At 36.2% G+C, this 15149-nt stretch overlaps 1 protein-coding gene across 1 annotated transcript; it reads right to left on the reverse strand.

Annotated features, from left to right (window-relative positions):
• Positions 1-795: 795 nt before the first annotated feature.
• On the reverse strand, positions 796-14176 carry LOC110722393. Its single transcript, XM_021901660.1, has 6 exons — positions 13804-14176; positions 12921-13419; positions 10712-10855; positions 6749-6989; positions 2179-2679; positions 796-1597 (listed from the first exon to the last, which is right to left on the reverse strand). Exons 2-6 carry the CDS (start codon positions 13407-13409, stop codon positions 1149-1151), a joined length of 1824 nt encoding a protein of 607 aa, XP_021757352.1. The 5' UTR covers positions 13410-13419; positions 13804-14176; the 3' UTR covers positions 796-1148.
• Between the last annotated feature and the right edge of the window lie 973 nt (positions 14177-15149).

Genomic DNA, 15149 nt, shown 5'->3' on the forward strand with positions numbered 1-15149 from the left:
AAGCGAGAATACCTTAGTTCGTAAACTCTAAGTTGTTTTTGGTCTAGTCCCGTCTAAGCTACGAGGTAGGGGTCGGTTACGGTTCAGTGAGTGAGGGTGTGAACCGTCGGAGGTTTCGCACTTGCGGAGCTTGAAGCTTTCAAGTCTGAGCTCATAGAGTGAGCGAAGCACGCGACTAGGGTGAGTTTCTTTCTCTCTCTTCTCTTATGTGTTTGTGTTTTGTTTATTTGCATGCTTTTGTTTATGTTGTAATTATTATGCATGCGATCCGTTTATCGAGTTTTGTTTCCGCGCGGTGTCGAATACTGCAAAACCCAACAAACACGACAATTCTCTTTTCCAAAATTCCGTCCAAATTCATTTTATCTTTCTATTTAACAATTAAGCACGTGTTAATTAGACGTCGTTTCAGCTGTTTCAGATATATTTTAGGTTTAGGGTTTTAATATTATTAATCAAGCTTAATTAATACATAATACGAAATGAATTAAAAAGGGTTTGGGCTAAAATGTGAATTGGACTGATTTGTGGATTGAATATGTTTGACTAAATATGGATTTTAAGCACTCCCAAGATTAGATAATTGACCCGACCAATAATAGCGGTGAAAGGTTGTTCATCGTCGGGTTTGATTTTAGGGAGACATTTTTAGATGTCTAAAATATCAAACACAACAATTATAATGTATTTTTCTAACATAAGACACCGAAATCCAAATACATTCACCTGCAACACCCTCACTGAAACAATGGAGAGAAATGGAGCAAAAGAGAAGAAATGACTAGGGAAGACCAATTAACTGCACTAATTTCCTATAACCACTGATTTTATTTTGAATTTGACAAAGTAATTATGTTTACCTTAGAAAATCTCAAAACCTAAATCGAGTTGAGAAAACGTACACATTCAAGCTATAATGAATAATTCCCAATAATAAAAGACCATTTCTTATCTAAGGTAGTTGGGCATAACATAGCCAATTTACACTAAGATGCATGCTATATGACATGGATAAATAGGGGAAATTACCAATCATGATGGTGTTAGCATAATTTATGCATTAGCCACCAACACCACCACTAGATCCGGGATATAGCTTGCAGAATTATTCGCATTACAAACACTAAACAACTCACAAACAACAGCAACTAAAGCTCTAACTTTTGTTTATTAGGTTCATCAGAACTAGTTGAAGCATCTGATCGCCTTCTCTTCAACTCATTGTCACCCAGTTGCAATGATACACAGATATCTTCATCCGAACCATTCCTCAACGCAGAGAGATTTTCTGAATGCTTAATCTCTTCTTGATCAAATTTATGTAGCGGGGATTGTCTAACAAAACTAGGAATAAACTGATGCTCAACACTTGGGCCGGCCTTCTCTTCATCTTCCAAATTCAGGTCAGTTTCCATTGCTGATGAATTAATATCAGGGCCAGGAGGTCCATTCTCTAGAGGACGATGCTGAATTTGGAGTCCCAAGGGCTGGAATTCCTCTTTGCTTTTATCCAATGGAAGTCCATCAGGAGGAGAGGAATCACCAACTGCAGAATTCATTGCTGTTGCTGACGCAACAATTTGTTCTTGCACTGCCTCTGTAATTATAGGTAGCTTAATTGCATATAATAACAAGATTCAGGGATATATAGTTCTTGTTTTTCTAGATAGCAAGAAAACACACATTATAGCAACAGAATATATATAGCAAATCAAATCCATATTGGTTGAAAATCTAACTATAATACCATAGAAATATATATTTAGTATTGACTAAGGCAGATAAGGAAGCTGGGTACATATAAGCTCTTCTAAATATTTTAAATAGTGTTAGCCTGCAATTAGGTATCCTTCGGATAACAAAGAACACTTCTGTCAGACAAATGGCAAATAAGGAAGTCCAAAAAAATAAAAATGAAAAAAAATCAAATCAAAACACCACCAAAGTGCATTTAGATTGATTGCTAGCTCTTCCAAAATGATATTATGTCTTCTTAAAATCTATATGTATTAGCATGCAATGCTAGCTATCCTTCAGATAACAAAGAACACTTCCGTCAGACAAAGGGCAAAACAAGGAAGTCAACACAAAAAAAAAAAAAAAAAAAAAAAAAAAGGTGCATTTGATTGATATTAGCTAGAGCTCTTCAAATTCATAGCAACATGGAAAAGGAAATACCTTTAAGCCCTTGGCTGGTTGTGATGAGATCAAGCTCAAGCAGATTGAGAAGCCTTCCTAAATCAACCCCACTAGTCCAATTCTCAGGCGCAAAGCCAACTTTTAATTTCAGACGGCCACGATTGGCAGTTCCGCCCCATATTATGCCAATTGGGCGTGGCTTTTCCCCATTTTCCCCTACTAACATAATGAGGCTTCCACTGTCTCCTTCAAGATCAAAGGTTTGCTGATTCTCGCCAACAACAAGAAAATCAGTCAAGAAGCATATTCCCTTCTCATCATTGTACTCAAGTGCATAAGCTAATACAACACCAGTTGTCAGGCCAGAACTTCGACCAACTTTCATTACTCGTTTTCCAATTAAGCTACTAATAGGAGACTGCAAATCTATATGCTTAACATCTCCTATATCCCCAACACCTTTTACAGATGTACTTATGGTTGACATATCAAAATCATCTACAAATGGAATGAATGCTCCATCTGCTCTCACAAATGTCTCTGCGTATGTTGGAAAAACGTATGTGAGGACCTTATCAGCATAATCATACCAAATGAAATATTATATCAACATCCACATAAATAGCCATTGAGGTAGCAACAAAGGACATCAGCATCAGACAATGAGGAACAAACTAAGCCTCAAGACTCTCAACATTCAAAATTTAGGATTGGGTTGAAAATATAACAGAAAATGTATTAATATAATGCAAATCTGGGCAACATACTGAATAAGATTCAAACTTTTGATTAGTCTAAAAACCTTGATATAAAGGAAGAATTTACTTAAAATCTGAATCATTTGTCTTGCGCAATTAATAACATGAGCTCAACGTTTTGGCAGAATTAACAAGCTTTTAAGTTTTAACATTGCTACAATATTAATCCCATAAAAGAGAGATTCTACCTTAATTGGGTGATATACACAGCATCTCCCAATCCCATACTCTTCTGATCTGAAACATCATAATTCAATTTCCAAATTTTCACCAACCAATAGCTTGCTAAAAATTAACGATAAACTGTTGCACACTTCAACCCCTTCCTTCCCAATAATGTGTTTTGGTTGGTAAATATTAATTACTAATAAGTTTTTAACTAGTCAAAACTTAAAGTTCCAAATCCTCTCCCCTTCCCAATTTAATCTTTACACTAGGGATTCGCACAGAGGTTAAGGAAAGCGAAAAGGTAGGGTAACAGTGTGGATAAGTGTGTAGGGGCCGACTTTAGGTTAAAGTAAAGAATATATAACCTTACTTAAACAAGATTGTTGTATATTAGAAAATACTATACGAAAACTGCATAAATAATATTTCTTCTTCCTTTAAGCTTGCAACATGGCAGGGGGTGGGAGAGTGCAGTGGATAGTGGGTAAACTGATAGATGGAAGAAAGAGAAACAAAATTACGAACTTGTACATGTATTAAATAAAGACTAAAGCAACAAGTATTAATAATTAAGGGAATTTACAATGTGAAATGAGATACTTCCTCAGTTCCAAATCAATTGAAACGCTTATACCCTCATACGGCCTATCCTTCTCCTTGCCCAATCAACCGAATCGACGGCCTTAACCACCTTTAATTACTGCTTGAGACAACCCAAATCCTTCATGATCCAAACATTCCAAAGTTCTAGAAGTTTGTACGGGTTTGGATGTGAAATTCATGAGCCATTTTTCTCAATGGTTTACTTCCTCCCTTTTCCTAGCAACAATAGCCATTAGTGTTTAGAAATGCCGTGTGAGTTGCCAGATTGAAGAGGGCTTAAAAGGGGAAGTGGGTGGAGAAGAAGTTTGTAAATAGGAGAGAGAAATGGGGTTGGTGGTGGAAGTGGTTGCGAGGGGGTTGGTGGCCATACCATCGTAGTAGTGGCAGTGGAATTAGTGGAAGATTGTCCTTTGGATTGGAGAAGATGATGAAACAATAAGAGGGGAACTACGGTAAAAGGAGGAGAGAGAAGCAGAAATAGAAAAGCTGAGGTTAAGATTGACAATTCAACGCATAAAAATTACCCAAAATAGACATGTTTACTAAAAAGGAATTTCCCAAAAAGGAACATAGGAAGAATCTGTTTTCCTAATATGAGTTAATTGCGATATTTTTAAAACTTCCTGAAGAGGTAAACGTTGCAAGAAGAGGACAAGGTGTCCTCAAAAAGAGATAGGTTATCAAGACAAGCTAAGCCGATTCCTTAGTATGTTTCCAAGTGTAATTTGGAAAAGCCTCATCAACCTTTGCCAATAAAGAAGCTAATAAAATTATATATCCCACAATAGATCACGTGAGACGCAACACCATTATAAAAATGGCCATTCCGCTCCAACCAGATACACCAAAAAATAGCTATTGTCAAGATTAGCTGAAGCAACTTCTTGCTAGCACAAAAGGCTACATAGAGAATTTGCAACCGCTCTTGTAAAAAGGTCTGAATTTTGACCCAGTACTCTTCATAGACTACAAAAAGTATTTTCCAAAAGTAGCAAAACATATAACAATGAAGTCAAGCAGGTATGGGTCATTATTAGTGCAGCAAAGCAAGCAAATGTAAGGTGTTTTAAAATTCCTGGCTGCTGCTTTTAAAGCATATTGTTTGTATTAACCCTTTCCAAAGCTGAAGTCCACCGAAGGGGGACCTTTGACCCCCAAATGAAGTACGGAAAAGAGAGAGTGTAATTTTAGAACAGCATATATAGGGTACTGCACTCTGCCTTTCAAGTTCCACAAGGAGATGGAGTAATTAAGCATTTACTAGTAAAATTAAATGATATGTCAAAAAACCAAGTTCATAAGGAGTATAGATTAATTGTTGAAGTTGCATAGTACAATACATCTTAAGCAAAATGCAATCATCAACTATCTAAAGTCATTATTCCAGCATTAAAGACTGACTAAAAGGGGAAAGAAACCTACCCTTGCCCTTTCAACACCCACTAAATATAAGAAGGATACAAAAATCCAGGAATGAGAGGCTTCCTTGTGTAGCAAGAGTAATGTTGTTCCATTATAGAAACCATTTTCATGTAAATCAGCAATTTCCTTTACATTTGCACCCCTAACCACAAAATGCGATGGAGCCAACAACACAAGAATCGAAAATGGAAGATCTCAGAGGTAGGAAATAATTTAAAAGAGCAACTGTTTTAGCTTAAGGGTCAAAGTCAGCATTATCCACTATACAAGCTGGGTATTGTTGCATACATGATGCCCTACCTCAAATAGAATGCCTTAATGTAGCCATTGTAGACATCTAAATTGTGTATCCCTAATTTAGCATTCGAAATTACATTGTAATACTTCCTCCGTTCCACAAATATTGCAACAATTCAGGCAATAAGGTTAGGCATAATTGTTCACAAGAACAAAAATCTAAACCTTTTAAAGCATTACCATTTATGGAAGTTTCACAAATATTGCAACATTTCCCAATTTTGCACATGTTTTCTCTCCTCTCTCCTCATCACATGGGTCCATATATTTATTCCTCTCTATCTCTCTCTTCTTCTTAAAATCATGTCCCCCGCCCATGTTGCAATTTTAGGGGAACGAAGGAAGTATTGCTAAATTAGTTAGATTATGTGATTCATCCCCCTGTCTTGTTTGGCCTAATTTCCTAGCCAATCCCATAAACCTTAGCCAGTTCCCAAGTTAGCCCACTTTCCCTATCCCTAAACCCAAAATTAAACTCAAATTATTCAAAAAACATTGAAATTTTCCGTGATCTTATAAGCTTGGATGGCACTTCAAATAAGCTTTACAACAATATATAAGCCTTAATCATGTTATAACAAAGAAATATGAGCAAAATACTAAAATTGAACTCAAAATGGGTACCCCTACACTCTTTTGGCTATGTCTCAAAGTCTATAACTAATATTCGCCAAATATCAATTGGGATGAAAAAAAGACTTTCATAGCTTTCCAATGATATATCATAAGCCCCATTTGTAGTTCATGATCAACAGCTTCTAGGCTCTTTTGCAAGGCAATGAGTTCTCAGGTTTCTTTAAAATTCTTTGGCTGTAGCTCATTAAGAAATGGGTAAGTCATGCACAAAGCTGTCTTGTATAGTGATCAACAGCTTTAGCAATATATTACAAGAAACGAGAATCTGAAAACTTGAAAAATATTTCCTTATAGCATCAAAAGTCGCCCCCCCCACCCCCCCCCCCCAAATAAAAAAAAAATAAATAAATACTTTGCCTAGTATATGTTTCATCCACACTAACATAAAAATTGGTACTGATCTTCAAACCAGGCCTTCAACTTAGAGTTTCAAATGGTCAACTGATTTCTTTGGAAATTTCTCTATGTCATGCAGCTAGTAGAGATATGACAAAAGTGCAATTGTACTAGGTCCGCCGCAATCTTCTGTCATTGCATTAGCAAAAGTCCAAATGCCTCAGTCAGATTGACTGTCCAATATCTCAATCAACCTTTCACATTACAATAATGCCAGGGCTTGCAGTTTTGTAACATTATCATTTAAAATCTTTGTCCAATATTATAAATTTGATCAATTTGTACTGGTACACAATAATGTAAAATGAGGGGACACAAGGTCGCATTACCTGGATTTATTCCAGCAAAGATGCCATACCACAGGTCATCTGTGATGAAGGATGTAGCCCTCTCCACAGCACCCAAATATACACCAGGGCCAAGATTTGGTGGCAGAGGATGAAACATCTTCTGACTTGGATAATCCAAATCAACTGCAACATGCCGGTTCGTCAGGAAGCCCACTTGTCTGCTTCCAGTTTGACTCCTCACAATAGCACCCAGGGTTCCATAAGTCTCTTGACTTGCCACCTACGAATAAACAAATTGTATACGGTAATTATCCTAGATAGCCCGTCATTGTAAAAAAAAAAAAAAAAAAAAAAAAAAAAAAAAACAAAACAAAAAAAAAACCCTCAGAATATCTCCTAGAAAAACATAATTACCAAAAAAAAGAAAAAATGATGAAATCAGAAGACAACCTAACATATACAGAGTAACATTATTATGATGACAAAGGATCTGCAAGCAGGCAACTTTAATAATGCCTCATGTTGACCTTATGATTTTGATAATGACACAACTTAACTTATTTACAAACTAATAAGTGCTTGATTGTTTAAGTGTGTGATCAGATGCATTGACTAGGAGAATTGAGTTGTCTTGCGAAGATTCCATGAGGAACAAGATAGCACAGGACAAAGTAATCCAAAAGAGAAGAGTTCCCTCACCCAGGAACTGTGGGGCCTTGAGAAGAGAAGTTCCTGTTAAGGAAGAGAAGCTTCGGAGTAGAAGCTTCACCAGAGAAGAGAAGTTCCTCTATAGGAACAGAAGCCTCGGAGTACAAGCTTCATCAAAGAAACATGAAGACTAAAATATTTTATGTTTTAGGATTTATGTAAGTATAAGAATTAGGTTTACACTTTAAATTAGTTGTGTGGAATTGGTCTAAAAGATAAGTTTGTGTGTTGCTTAATTTTAGGAAAATAATCTTATCTATTTAAATTATGAAAAAGATTTTATTTTCTTTTATTTCGAAATATCAGTTATAAAATAAAATCTGATTTTGATTTCCAAAACTTGCGGACTACTCTCCATGACTTAGTCTATGTCATGGTCTTGCACATTAAGGAGAACATGCCCTTAATTTTAGGACACGTTCTGTTTAGTGGGTTGAGAGTAGTGGCGATATGGGTAAGGAGCACAAGATGTTTTTCCAAAGCAAAATCGGTCTATAAATAGCTAGTTAATTTCAGTTGGAAAAACTTACCCTTGCTCAAATAGATTTCATCTTTTGTTTTCTTTAATCGAGTCAAGAGTCCAATTCCACATTAGTGAATTAGATTGTTCTTATGTTCTTATACTAGAGTTAAATTCTTTCGAGTTGTATTTTGGGGAATTGGGAAGTTTGAGTGAACTTTTGTTTTAGCTTTGAGTGAAGCTAGGAGAAAGAGAAGAGAGAAAGAGAAGAGAGAGAGAAAGAGAAAGAGAAGAGAAGAATAACAAGTTGGGTGACTTGTTGCTTGGGGCTTTGAGTTCGTTGAGGAACTCGAAGTAAGAGTCTTTAGCTTGTAATAGGTCATTGCCCTGTTCTAGTGAAGAATCTTTTCCTAAAATCCCTTGTGGTCGTGGTTTTTCTCTTTGTTGAGGGCCAAGGAGTTTTCCACATAAAATCTCTCTTGAACTTTAAGTTCCTTAAGCTTGATTGTTTTTGTTTCCGCAAAAAGTTTGACAAATCTGTCATACTACAATTCAACCCTCCCTTCTTGTAGTATTCATTGAAACAACACCTTACTGCAACCTCGAGGCATATGATTATATATTGAAGAAAATTATCAAAACAACTAGGTAAAAGCATCACATCTTAGCATATGCAATTCCATTACTGCTTTTTGGGCATAATTTGCCCATTAATCTGTCATGACAAGCAATATGATTTAATATGGTACATAAACAACCCCACCAGAACAAAGAAGGGTCCAATTGGATAGTAAAGTCAAGCAACACTCCTCCCCCCCCCCCTCCCCCTCTCAATAAATCCCAAAAATGAGAAACTAAAAGGAGAATCGCTGGAGGAAAAATAATCAACATTGAAGACGAGCAAATAAAAGATTCACATCAAAATAATGAGAACATATACTCTTGTTCGCTTAAAATAAGATATTGTGAATTGTCCTTCAAAAGCTAGAGGATCAAGTTGAAGAATCTCAAAAGGCTACAGAAATCTCTTGAAAGATAGAGTGATGCTTTATCTGTGAAAAAATTGGAGTTGACTCCAACCATATACACTACTTCCTCCATTCCAATAATATTGCAACAAGGATGAAATTACACATCACAAAGCACATTTTATATGTTAAATATCTATAATTGTGTAAGAGTAAAAATTATAAAAAGTTAATATTGTGAAAGTATTTTATGAGACGAATCTAACAAGATCCCACATGACTATATTTTGCTTAACGTATAAATCATATTATATGGTCAAACAAGAGTGATGAATAGTGCAAATAGTCCATCGTTGCAATATTAATAGAACGAAGGAAGTATAACATAAGAATGCATAATACTATCAATACTACTCTTTAACATCATGAGGAATAGCATATATCTGATGCACTAATGCATTTGCTTCATCAAGCAACCAGATAGCTTGTTTCAAAGCAATATGGAAAGCCTGGTAGATTGGAACAAAAATGGTAGGACCCCCCCCCCCCTCCCCCCTCCTCCCAAAGACTGCCAAATTGCCCTCCATCATTGAGTATTGTGAGCTTAAGTTCAAAATCCTACCGACATTTTTTGACATGAAAAATTTACAGAATTACAATAAGTATGATCAAGCTATAGCAAAGCATGTGGTAACAATGCGAATGGGATTTGACCAAGACCATAAGAACAAGAGCACCCACAAGCTCAAGCTTAGGAATAATACAGTGCGAATGGGATTTGACCAGGACCATAAGAACAAGAGCACCCACAAACTCAAGCTTAGGAATAACTACAATGCCAAAATTCAGGTAGCATATAAAATTTAACATCAGCCTTTCATCTACATTGATTGAACTCGGATATTGGTATTGGACACAGGTACACAATTAAGTGTCCAAAACTTAAAGACACAGGCCCTGCCTCCATTTGGGCATGATTACAGAGACACCACATTGGAATTTGTAAGATATGTTATTTTAGCTTATACATATACAATTTTAAAATTTTATTCAACTTTAGAACCATCTTCCAGGCCCAACTTGGTAGCTACTGCCTACCAAAGCACAGATATGAAACCCTAGCTTACAAAAAGAGGGCGTATATGGAATAAAGAAAACAATGGTAGCCACACGAGAGATAAAGAAAAGAGTAAAAAAAAAAAAGAAGCCAACCATACGAGAACATCGAAAAGGAAACGAGGGGGAAAAGGAAAAAACATCAGTATAGCAAGAAGTGTTATGAGATTCTGCAGAACATTATTCAAGCTGGATCCAGCAAATATTGAAGACTGTAATGATAAGTTGATGCAGATTAAGGGAAGATTTAGAAGGAAAGTGATGCAGAGCTTCTTTGCCGGCTTGATCTACTGTATTTGGCAACAAAAAAATAGAGTGGTGTGGGAGCTTTGTATGAAAAGGCCTGAATTTGTAATTAGAGATTTGAGCTTTGAGATTTTTCAAAGGATTAGGTTTGTTATGCCTGTTAAAACCAGTAGAAACAATTTCAACTGGTTTAACAGCTTATGAAGTAAGTAAGTTTTGTTCTGGAAGGGTAGTGGGGTTGGCTGAGGGTTTGTGTTTTGTTTTGGCTGCTGTAGAGCAGTTTTTGATGTAAATGTGTTCTTGTTTATAATATATACCTTTTTACTTTTTTTTTTTTTAAAAAAAAAAAAGAAAAAAAACAAAAAAAAACAGCCACATGAATGAGGAAAAAGAAGCTTCTAGAATGGAAAAAAACAGCTGTATTTCTGGAAGGCGAACAATGACCTAGTTTAGCCTCTTATTAATTACAAGAAAACACTTTGTGAAACTTTAAGGAATAAATACCTGTGAACCTGAACCAATACATGAATCATTTCCACGCAAATCATCCACTATCTCGGTGTAAAGTTGTTCCTTGGGTGCAGGCTCTGGAGCTCCAAAATAAGAGAATTCTACTACGTCCACATCACACCATACGCCTCCTGGTCCCTAATAAAAAGTTTCAAGAGTCATCGATAATTGAACACAAAACTCACATGATGTCTCACAATATGGGCAAGTATAGGCAAGTAGCCCATATCCCCAGATGAACATATAGGCAAGTATAGTATGAACCAGACACCTAGTAGTGTAAACTAGAGGCAAAATTTAACAATAGAGAGGCAGTGTCATCCAATCGAAGAGTGCATTTGGTTCGCAAACTAATATTGGTTTGGAATCAGGAATAAAACCATAATGGTATGGGTTTGAAACTTGATTCTTAATACCATATGTGTGGTATGATTATGAAATGAAGAATTTTTTTCTTTTATTTGATACCTTACAGCATTGGTATGAGCCAAACCCACCTCTCCCCTAGGTTTCTAAACCCCATACCTATGGGGGTTTGAGGTATGGGTTTAAAACTCTTAAAATCATAAAGCAAACATAAGGTATGGTTTAAATCATTTTAAACCCATACCTCATATCTGTAAACCAAACACCCTTAAAGGTTTAATAACTTCAGATTTACCTTCTTTCACTTTTATTTACTAATAACAGTGTTAAATTCGAAGAGCATAAGGATGTTATATCCCATAAACAAAAAGAGGGCTAGAGGCAGAAACATCATGCTCATAATTGCCAAAGGAATACAAGTGCCACATAATTTACTAAAGAAAATAAACAAACCAACTTTTCTTTTCTTTTGAAGTTCATATGAAATCACTACATTTCCCCTAGTTCTTGTACTAATGGTGAAGAAAAATTGAAGAGTAAAACTATGGAATATTTTAAGTTCAAGAACAATTGGTATGCCAGAATAAAAGATAGAGGTCCAAAAAAGATGCTGAATTTGGTCTTAAGAATGTGGAGTCCTAAAATAATTGGCCAACAATTGAAAATATAATTAATCTCTTAAACAACAAAGGACTGCAGCATGCTTGATGAGATTTCCATAGATGTAACAAATTCAATCATGCAAAGCAGTTGATATCCATCTCTTATGTGGACTGCAATTATTAAAATTCTTTCAAAGGAAGATATAGACGGCAAAAGTTTTCTTCGTGACTTGCAAGGATGATTAAATTGAGAATACTCCTTTAACATAGCTTGTAACAATTACACACATTCTCCAACAGTTTACCTGCATCTTTTGAGAGAAAGAAACTGGTTTTGTGTGTGCAGACTGGACAAGTGAACAAGAAACTTCAAGGGACAATCTATTAACAAAATTGAACAATGTTTATCAATAAGTAAAAAAAAGCTTATCATATAAAACAATTTTTATCAAGACTTGCATACTGACAAATGTATAATACTTCGCTGCAGGTCGCCTGAAGCATTTTCAAGAAAATTTAAGTGTCATGCTTTGGGTTAACAAATATGCATCTCTTATAGCATCATCCCTTTACAAGGAATTAATGTCCCTAGTTGCCACAGTGCGTTGCAATACTAGTCCCTACCTCCTGCCAGTTTGATGGGTTTACATAAGGAAGTCATTAATCAGTTTTATATAATTGGAAAAAAAAAAGGCGGGGACACACTTTGGAGCTACATGTTGCTTTGTTTTTGAGAAGTGTCAACGTGAACCATGACTGCAAACCATTAAAGTGCAAAACTGAACACTTCCCGCTAGATTATCGTAAGAATTAGTTTTAAAGTTTAGACATTTAAATTTGTTTGGTGAAACATAAAAGTCACGCTGGTTTAAGTTAATTGATACATTCTTGTATATGATGGGAGGATAGGCTGTCTCTTTATGTATCCTTCCTCTATTGATGAATTCTTTTTCTCAACGAAACTAGAATAGAAGAAATGTAACAAGCAAACAATTAAAAACAGGAAGGATACACTGACATTGTATGTTGCTCATGCTCAGTTAACTAGGTCTGACAGACTGACTTATATTTTGACATGCGTAGTTGAGGTGTAATGAAGAGTCCGAATAACATATTATAATATTCGACAGCAGATCCACTAAAATGGATCATAAAGCCTAGTTAGAATTTATATATAACTAATACTGATAGCAATAAAGCCAAGGGAATAAAACTTTTAACTAATAGAGTTTTACCTCCAAAGCAGTAGGTAAACATTGGATGGGGGTCAGCCATTGCTTGTGCACCTTCCTTGACACGAAAACAAGGATGGCTGGTACTTGAGTCAATACACCCTTTCTGATGCGAAAACCAATTGCTGTGCCCAGACTATAACAACGTAAAATTTTGCTGTGAAATGCCCTTATGGTCATCAACTCAAGCAAAGTTGTGGCACGCTGCCCTTGAGGTAACCGGCCAAGAGTTTCAGGGAGAACTCCTTTTTGAAGGTTTGCAAAGTAATTTGCCCTCTCTTCAGCAGCATCACTTATTCGACAGGAAGCCGGCCATGAGAAATAAGCTGCACTACTTTCAGAGTGCTGTCCTGCTGATGCAAAGGGTTGAAGAGGTGGACTCAAAGAAGGGAAATTATGATGACCACAGGAATTCCTTTCCAGATCCAATGCTGATTCTTCTGATGGGATAGGACCCGAGCAACGAGCTCTATGTACTCGATTTCGATCCATCTTCCACTACCTAAGATAAAAACCATGGTTTTTCACATCACCAATCAATCCTCTCACCCAAAATTCCACCAAAATGTCATACATAAACCTGAATTCTTAAGACCTAAAATATTACTTAAAAATCAAATTAACTAAAATCAATTATACCCTCTCTCATTTACAGGCCAAACCCACATCAACTCTTGACAATTATATTAAATTAGTAAATACCCAGAAAATATTTGCACAAATAAAAGGGACCCATTAGCACAAACCAGAGCATAATTGAAAATTAAACAAACAAGCAAACATATTAGATAAATTAATTAAATAAAAACAAAAAAGCAGCCGACACAAAATTTAATTTAACAATTAAAACCCAGAAAGTAGAGACAGAAATAAAGATAGAACTTACTAATCAATAATGGCAGCAAAGAAGATGAAGGATTGAAGATGAAGAAACAACTGTAGAAATGGATACCTTCAACAAAATAAAGGGGTTTAACCAAAATCAACCATTAATTAATTAGTATATGTACATAAAAATTGGTGGGATAAATATATAATATTGATGTTGAAGATTTGAGCTTTAGATGGGATGTCTTTCAGAAACAGTGACACCCCCAATAGAGAAGAGAGTAGTAGTGAGGAGAGATTGAATGAATGAAGGAGAGAGAAAATTGAACAGTGTCAAACTCCGACATTCCAAAAAAGGTACGGACTGTGCAAAGTGGAGTGAAGATTAAAATATTGAAAATTGTAATTCACCCATGTTTGATTTTTCTTCCCATCAAATTGGGATGGAAAAACATTTTAATAAAACAAAGTATTTTAAAGAGTAGCATGTATCACCAAAAACTTTTTAATATACCAAATATCATTCAATTTTATGAAAATGTCACAACTTACCATTAATAACTAACAGACGTTAACATCGTTAGTCATTATGGCTAATAAGGCCACGTGGCAACATATAATTGGTTCCTTTTTAAAATTATTTAAGTTAATTAACAAAAAATTAAAAAAAAAAAAACAACCACCCACGTCCACCCAGCCAGCCACCACCCTATTCTGACAACGCCCGCCAGCGTGGAAGCCGACCAACCAACAAGGAGGGAATCTGATCAACCGGCGCGGAATCCGCTCAGCCAGCCACCACCACTAACCTACCACCTTAAAACCCTCTCCCTCTGATGAGTGACATTTATGTCACTCTTAGGGGTAGTGTTTAGGTCTCTTTCCTCCTATTTTTCTTAGGTTTTTCTACCTCATTTCTTCTCTTATGGCTTCTTTATGTGTTGATGAAAAGTATGCTTATTTGCGCTTGTTTTTATAATCTTTATGCATTATTTTATCATCCCCATGCTCTTGTGATCTTTGCTATCATTTGCAGGTTCCATGGGGTCCTAAGCACGGTGGGAGGCCCCTTGGCCAAGTATAGAGGCATGGACAAAGGCAAGAGGAGCAAAAGGGAAGGAGAAGAAGCAAGAAGAGGAAGTGCAAGAGGAGGTGTGGCCGAACCTCTGAAAGGTTCGGTCGAACCAAGGTGTGGTCAAACTTTTGAAAAGTTTGACCGAACCTCCTAGGTACAAAGGAGGCAGTTTCAACCCAGTTTTCAGCAATTTTGCAGGAGGGGTCGAACCTCAAAAGTTCGACCAAACAAGGATCAGGGAGGTTCGACCGAACCTACCTAGAGTCCGACCGAACCTACCCAGAGTTCGGTCGGACCTTTTCCCGATCTCAGCCAACTTTGTACGGACT

The sequence above is a fragment of the Chenopodium quinoa genome, unplaced genomic scaffold (assembly GCF_001683475.1).
Source record: "Chenopodium quinoa cultivar QQ74 unplaced genomic scaffold, ASM168347v1, whole genome shotgun sequence".
In the NCBI taxonomy this organism is placed as follows: domain Eukaryota; kingdom Viridiplantae; phylum Streptophyta; class Magnoliopsida; order Caryophyllales; family Amaranthaceae; genus Chenopodium; species Chenopodium quinoa.

Excerpts from the sequence above, each read along its gene's own strand:
- LOC110722393 (XM_021901660.1), bottom strand. The coding sequence starts at position 13,409 with ATGGATCGAAATCGAGTACATAGAGCTCGTTGCTCGGGTCCTATCCCA. Across the intron at positions 6,990-10,711 it reads GTATTGGTTCAGGTTCACAG|GTGGCAAGTCAAGAGACTTA; the intron begins GTATTTATTCCT and ends GTTTATTCGTAG. Across the intron at positions 1,598-2,178 it reads AACCAGCCAAGGGCTTAAAG|AGGCAGTGCAAGAACAAATT; the intron begins GTATTTCCTTTT and ends CTATAATTACAG.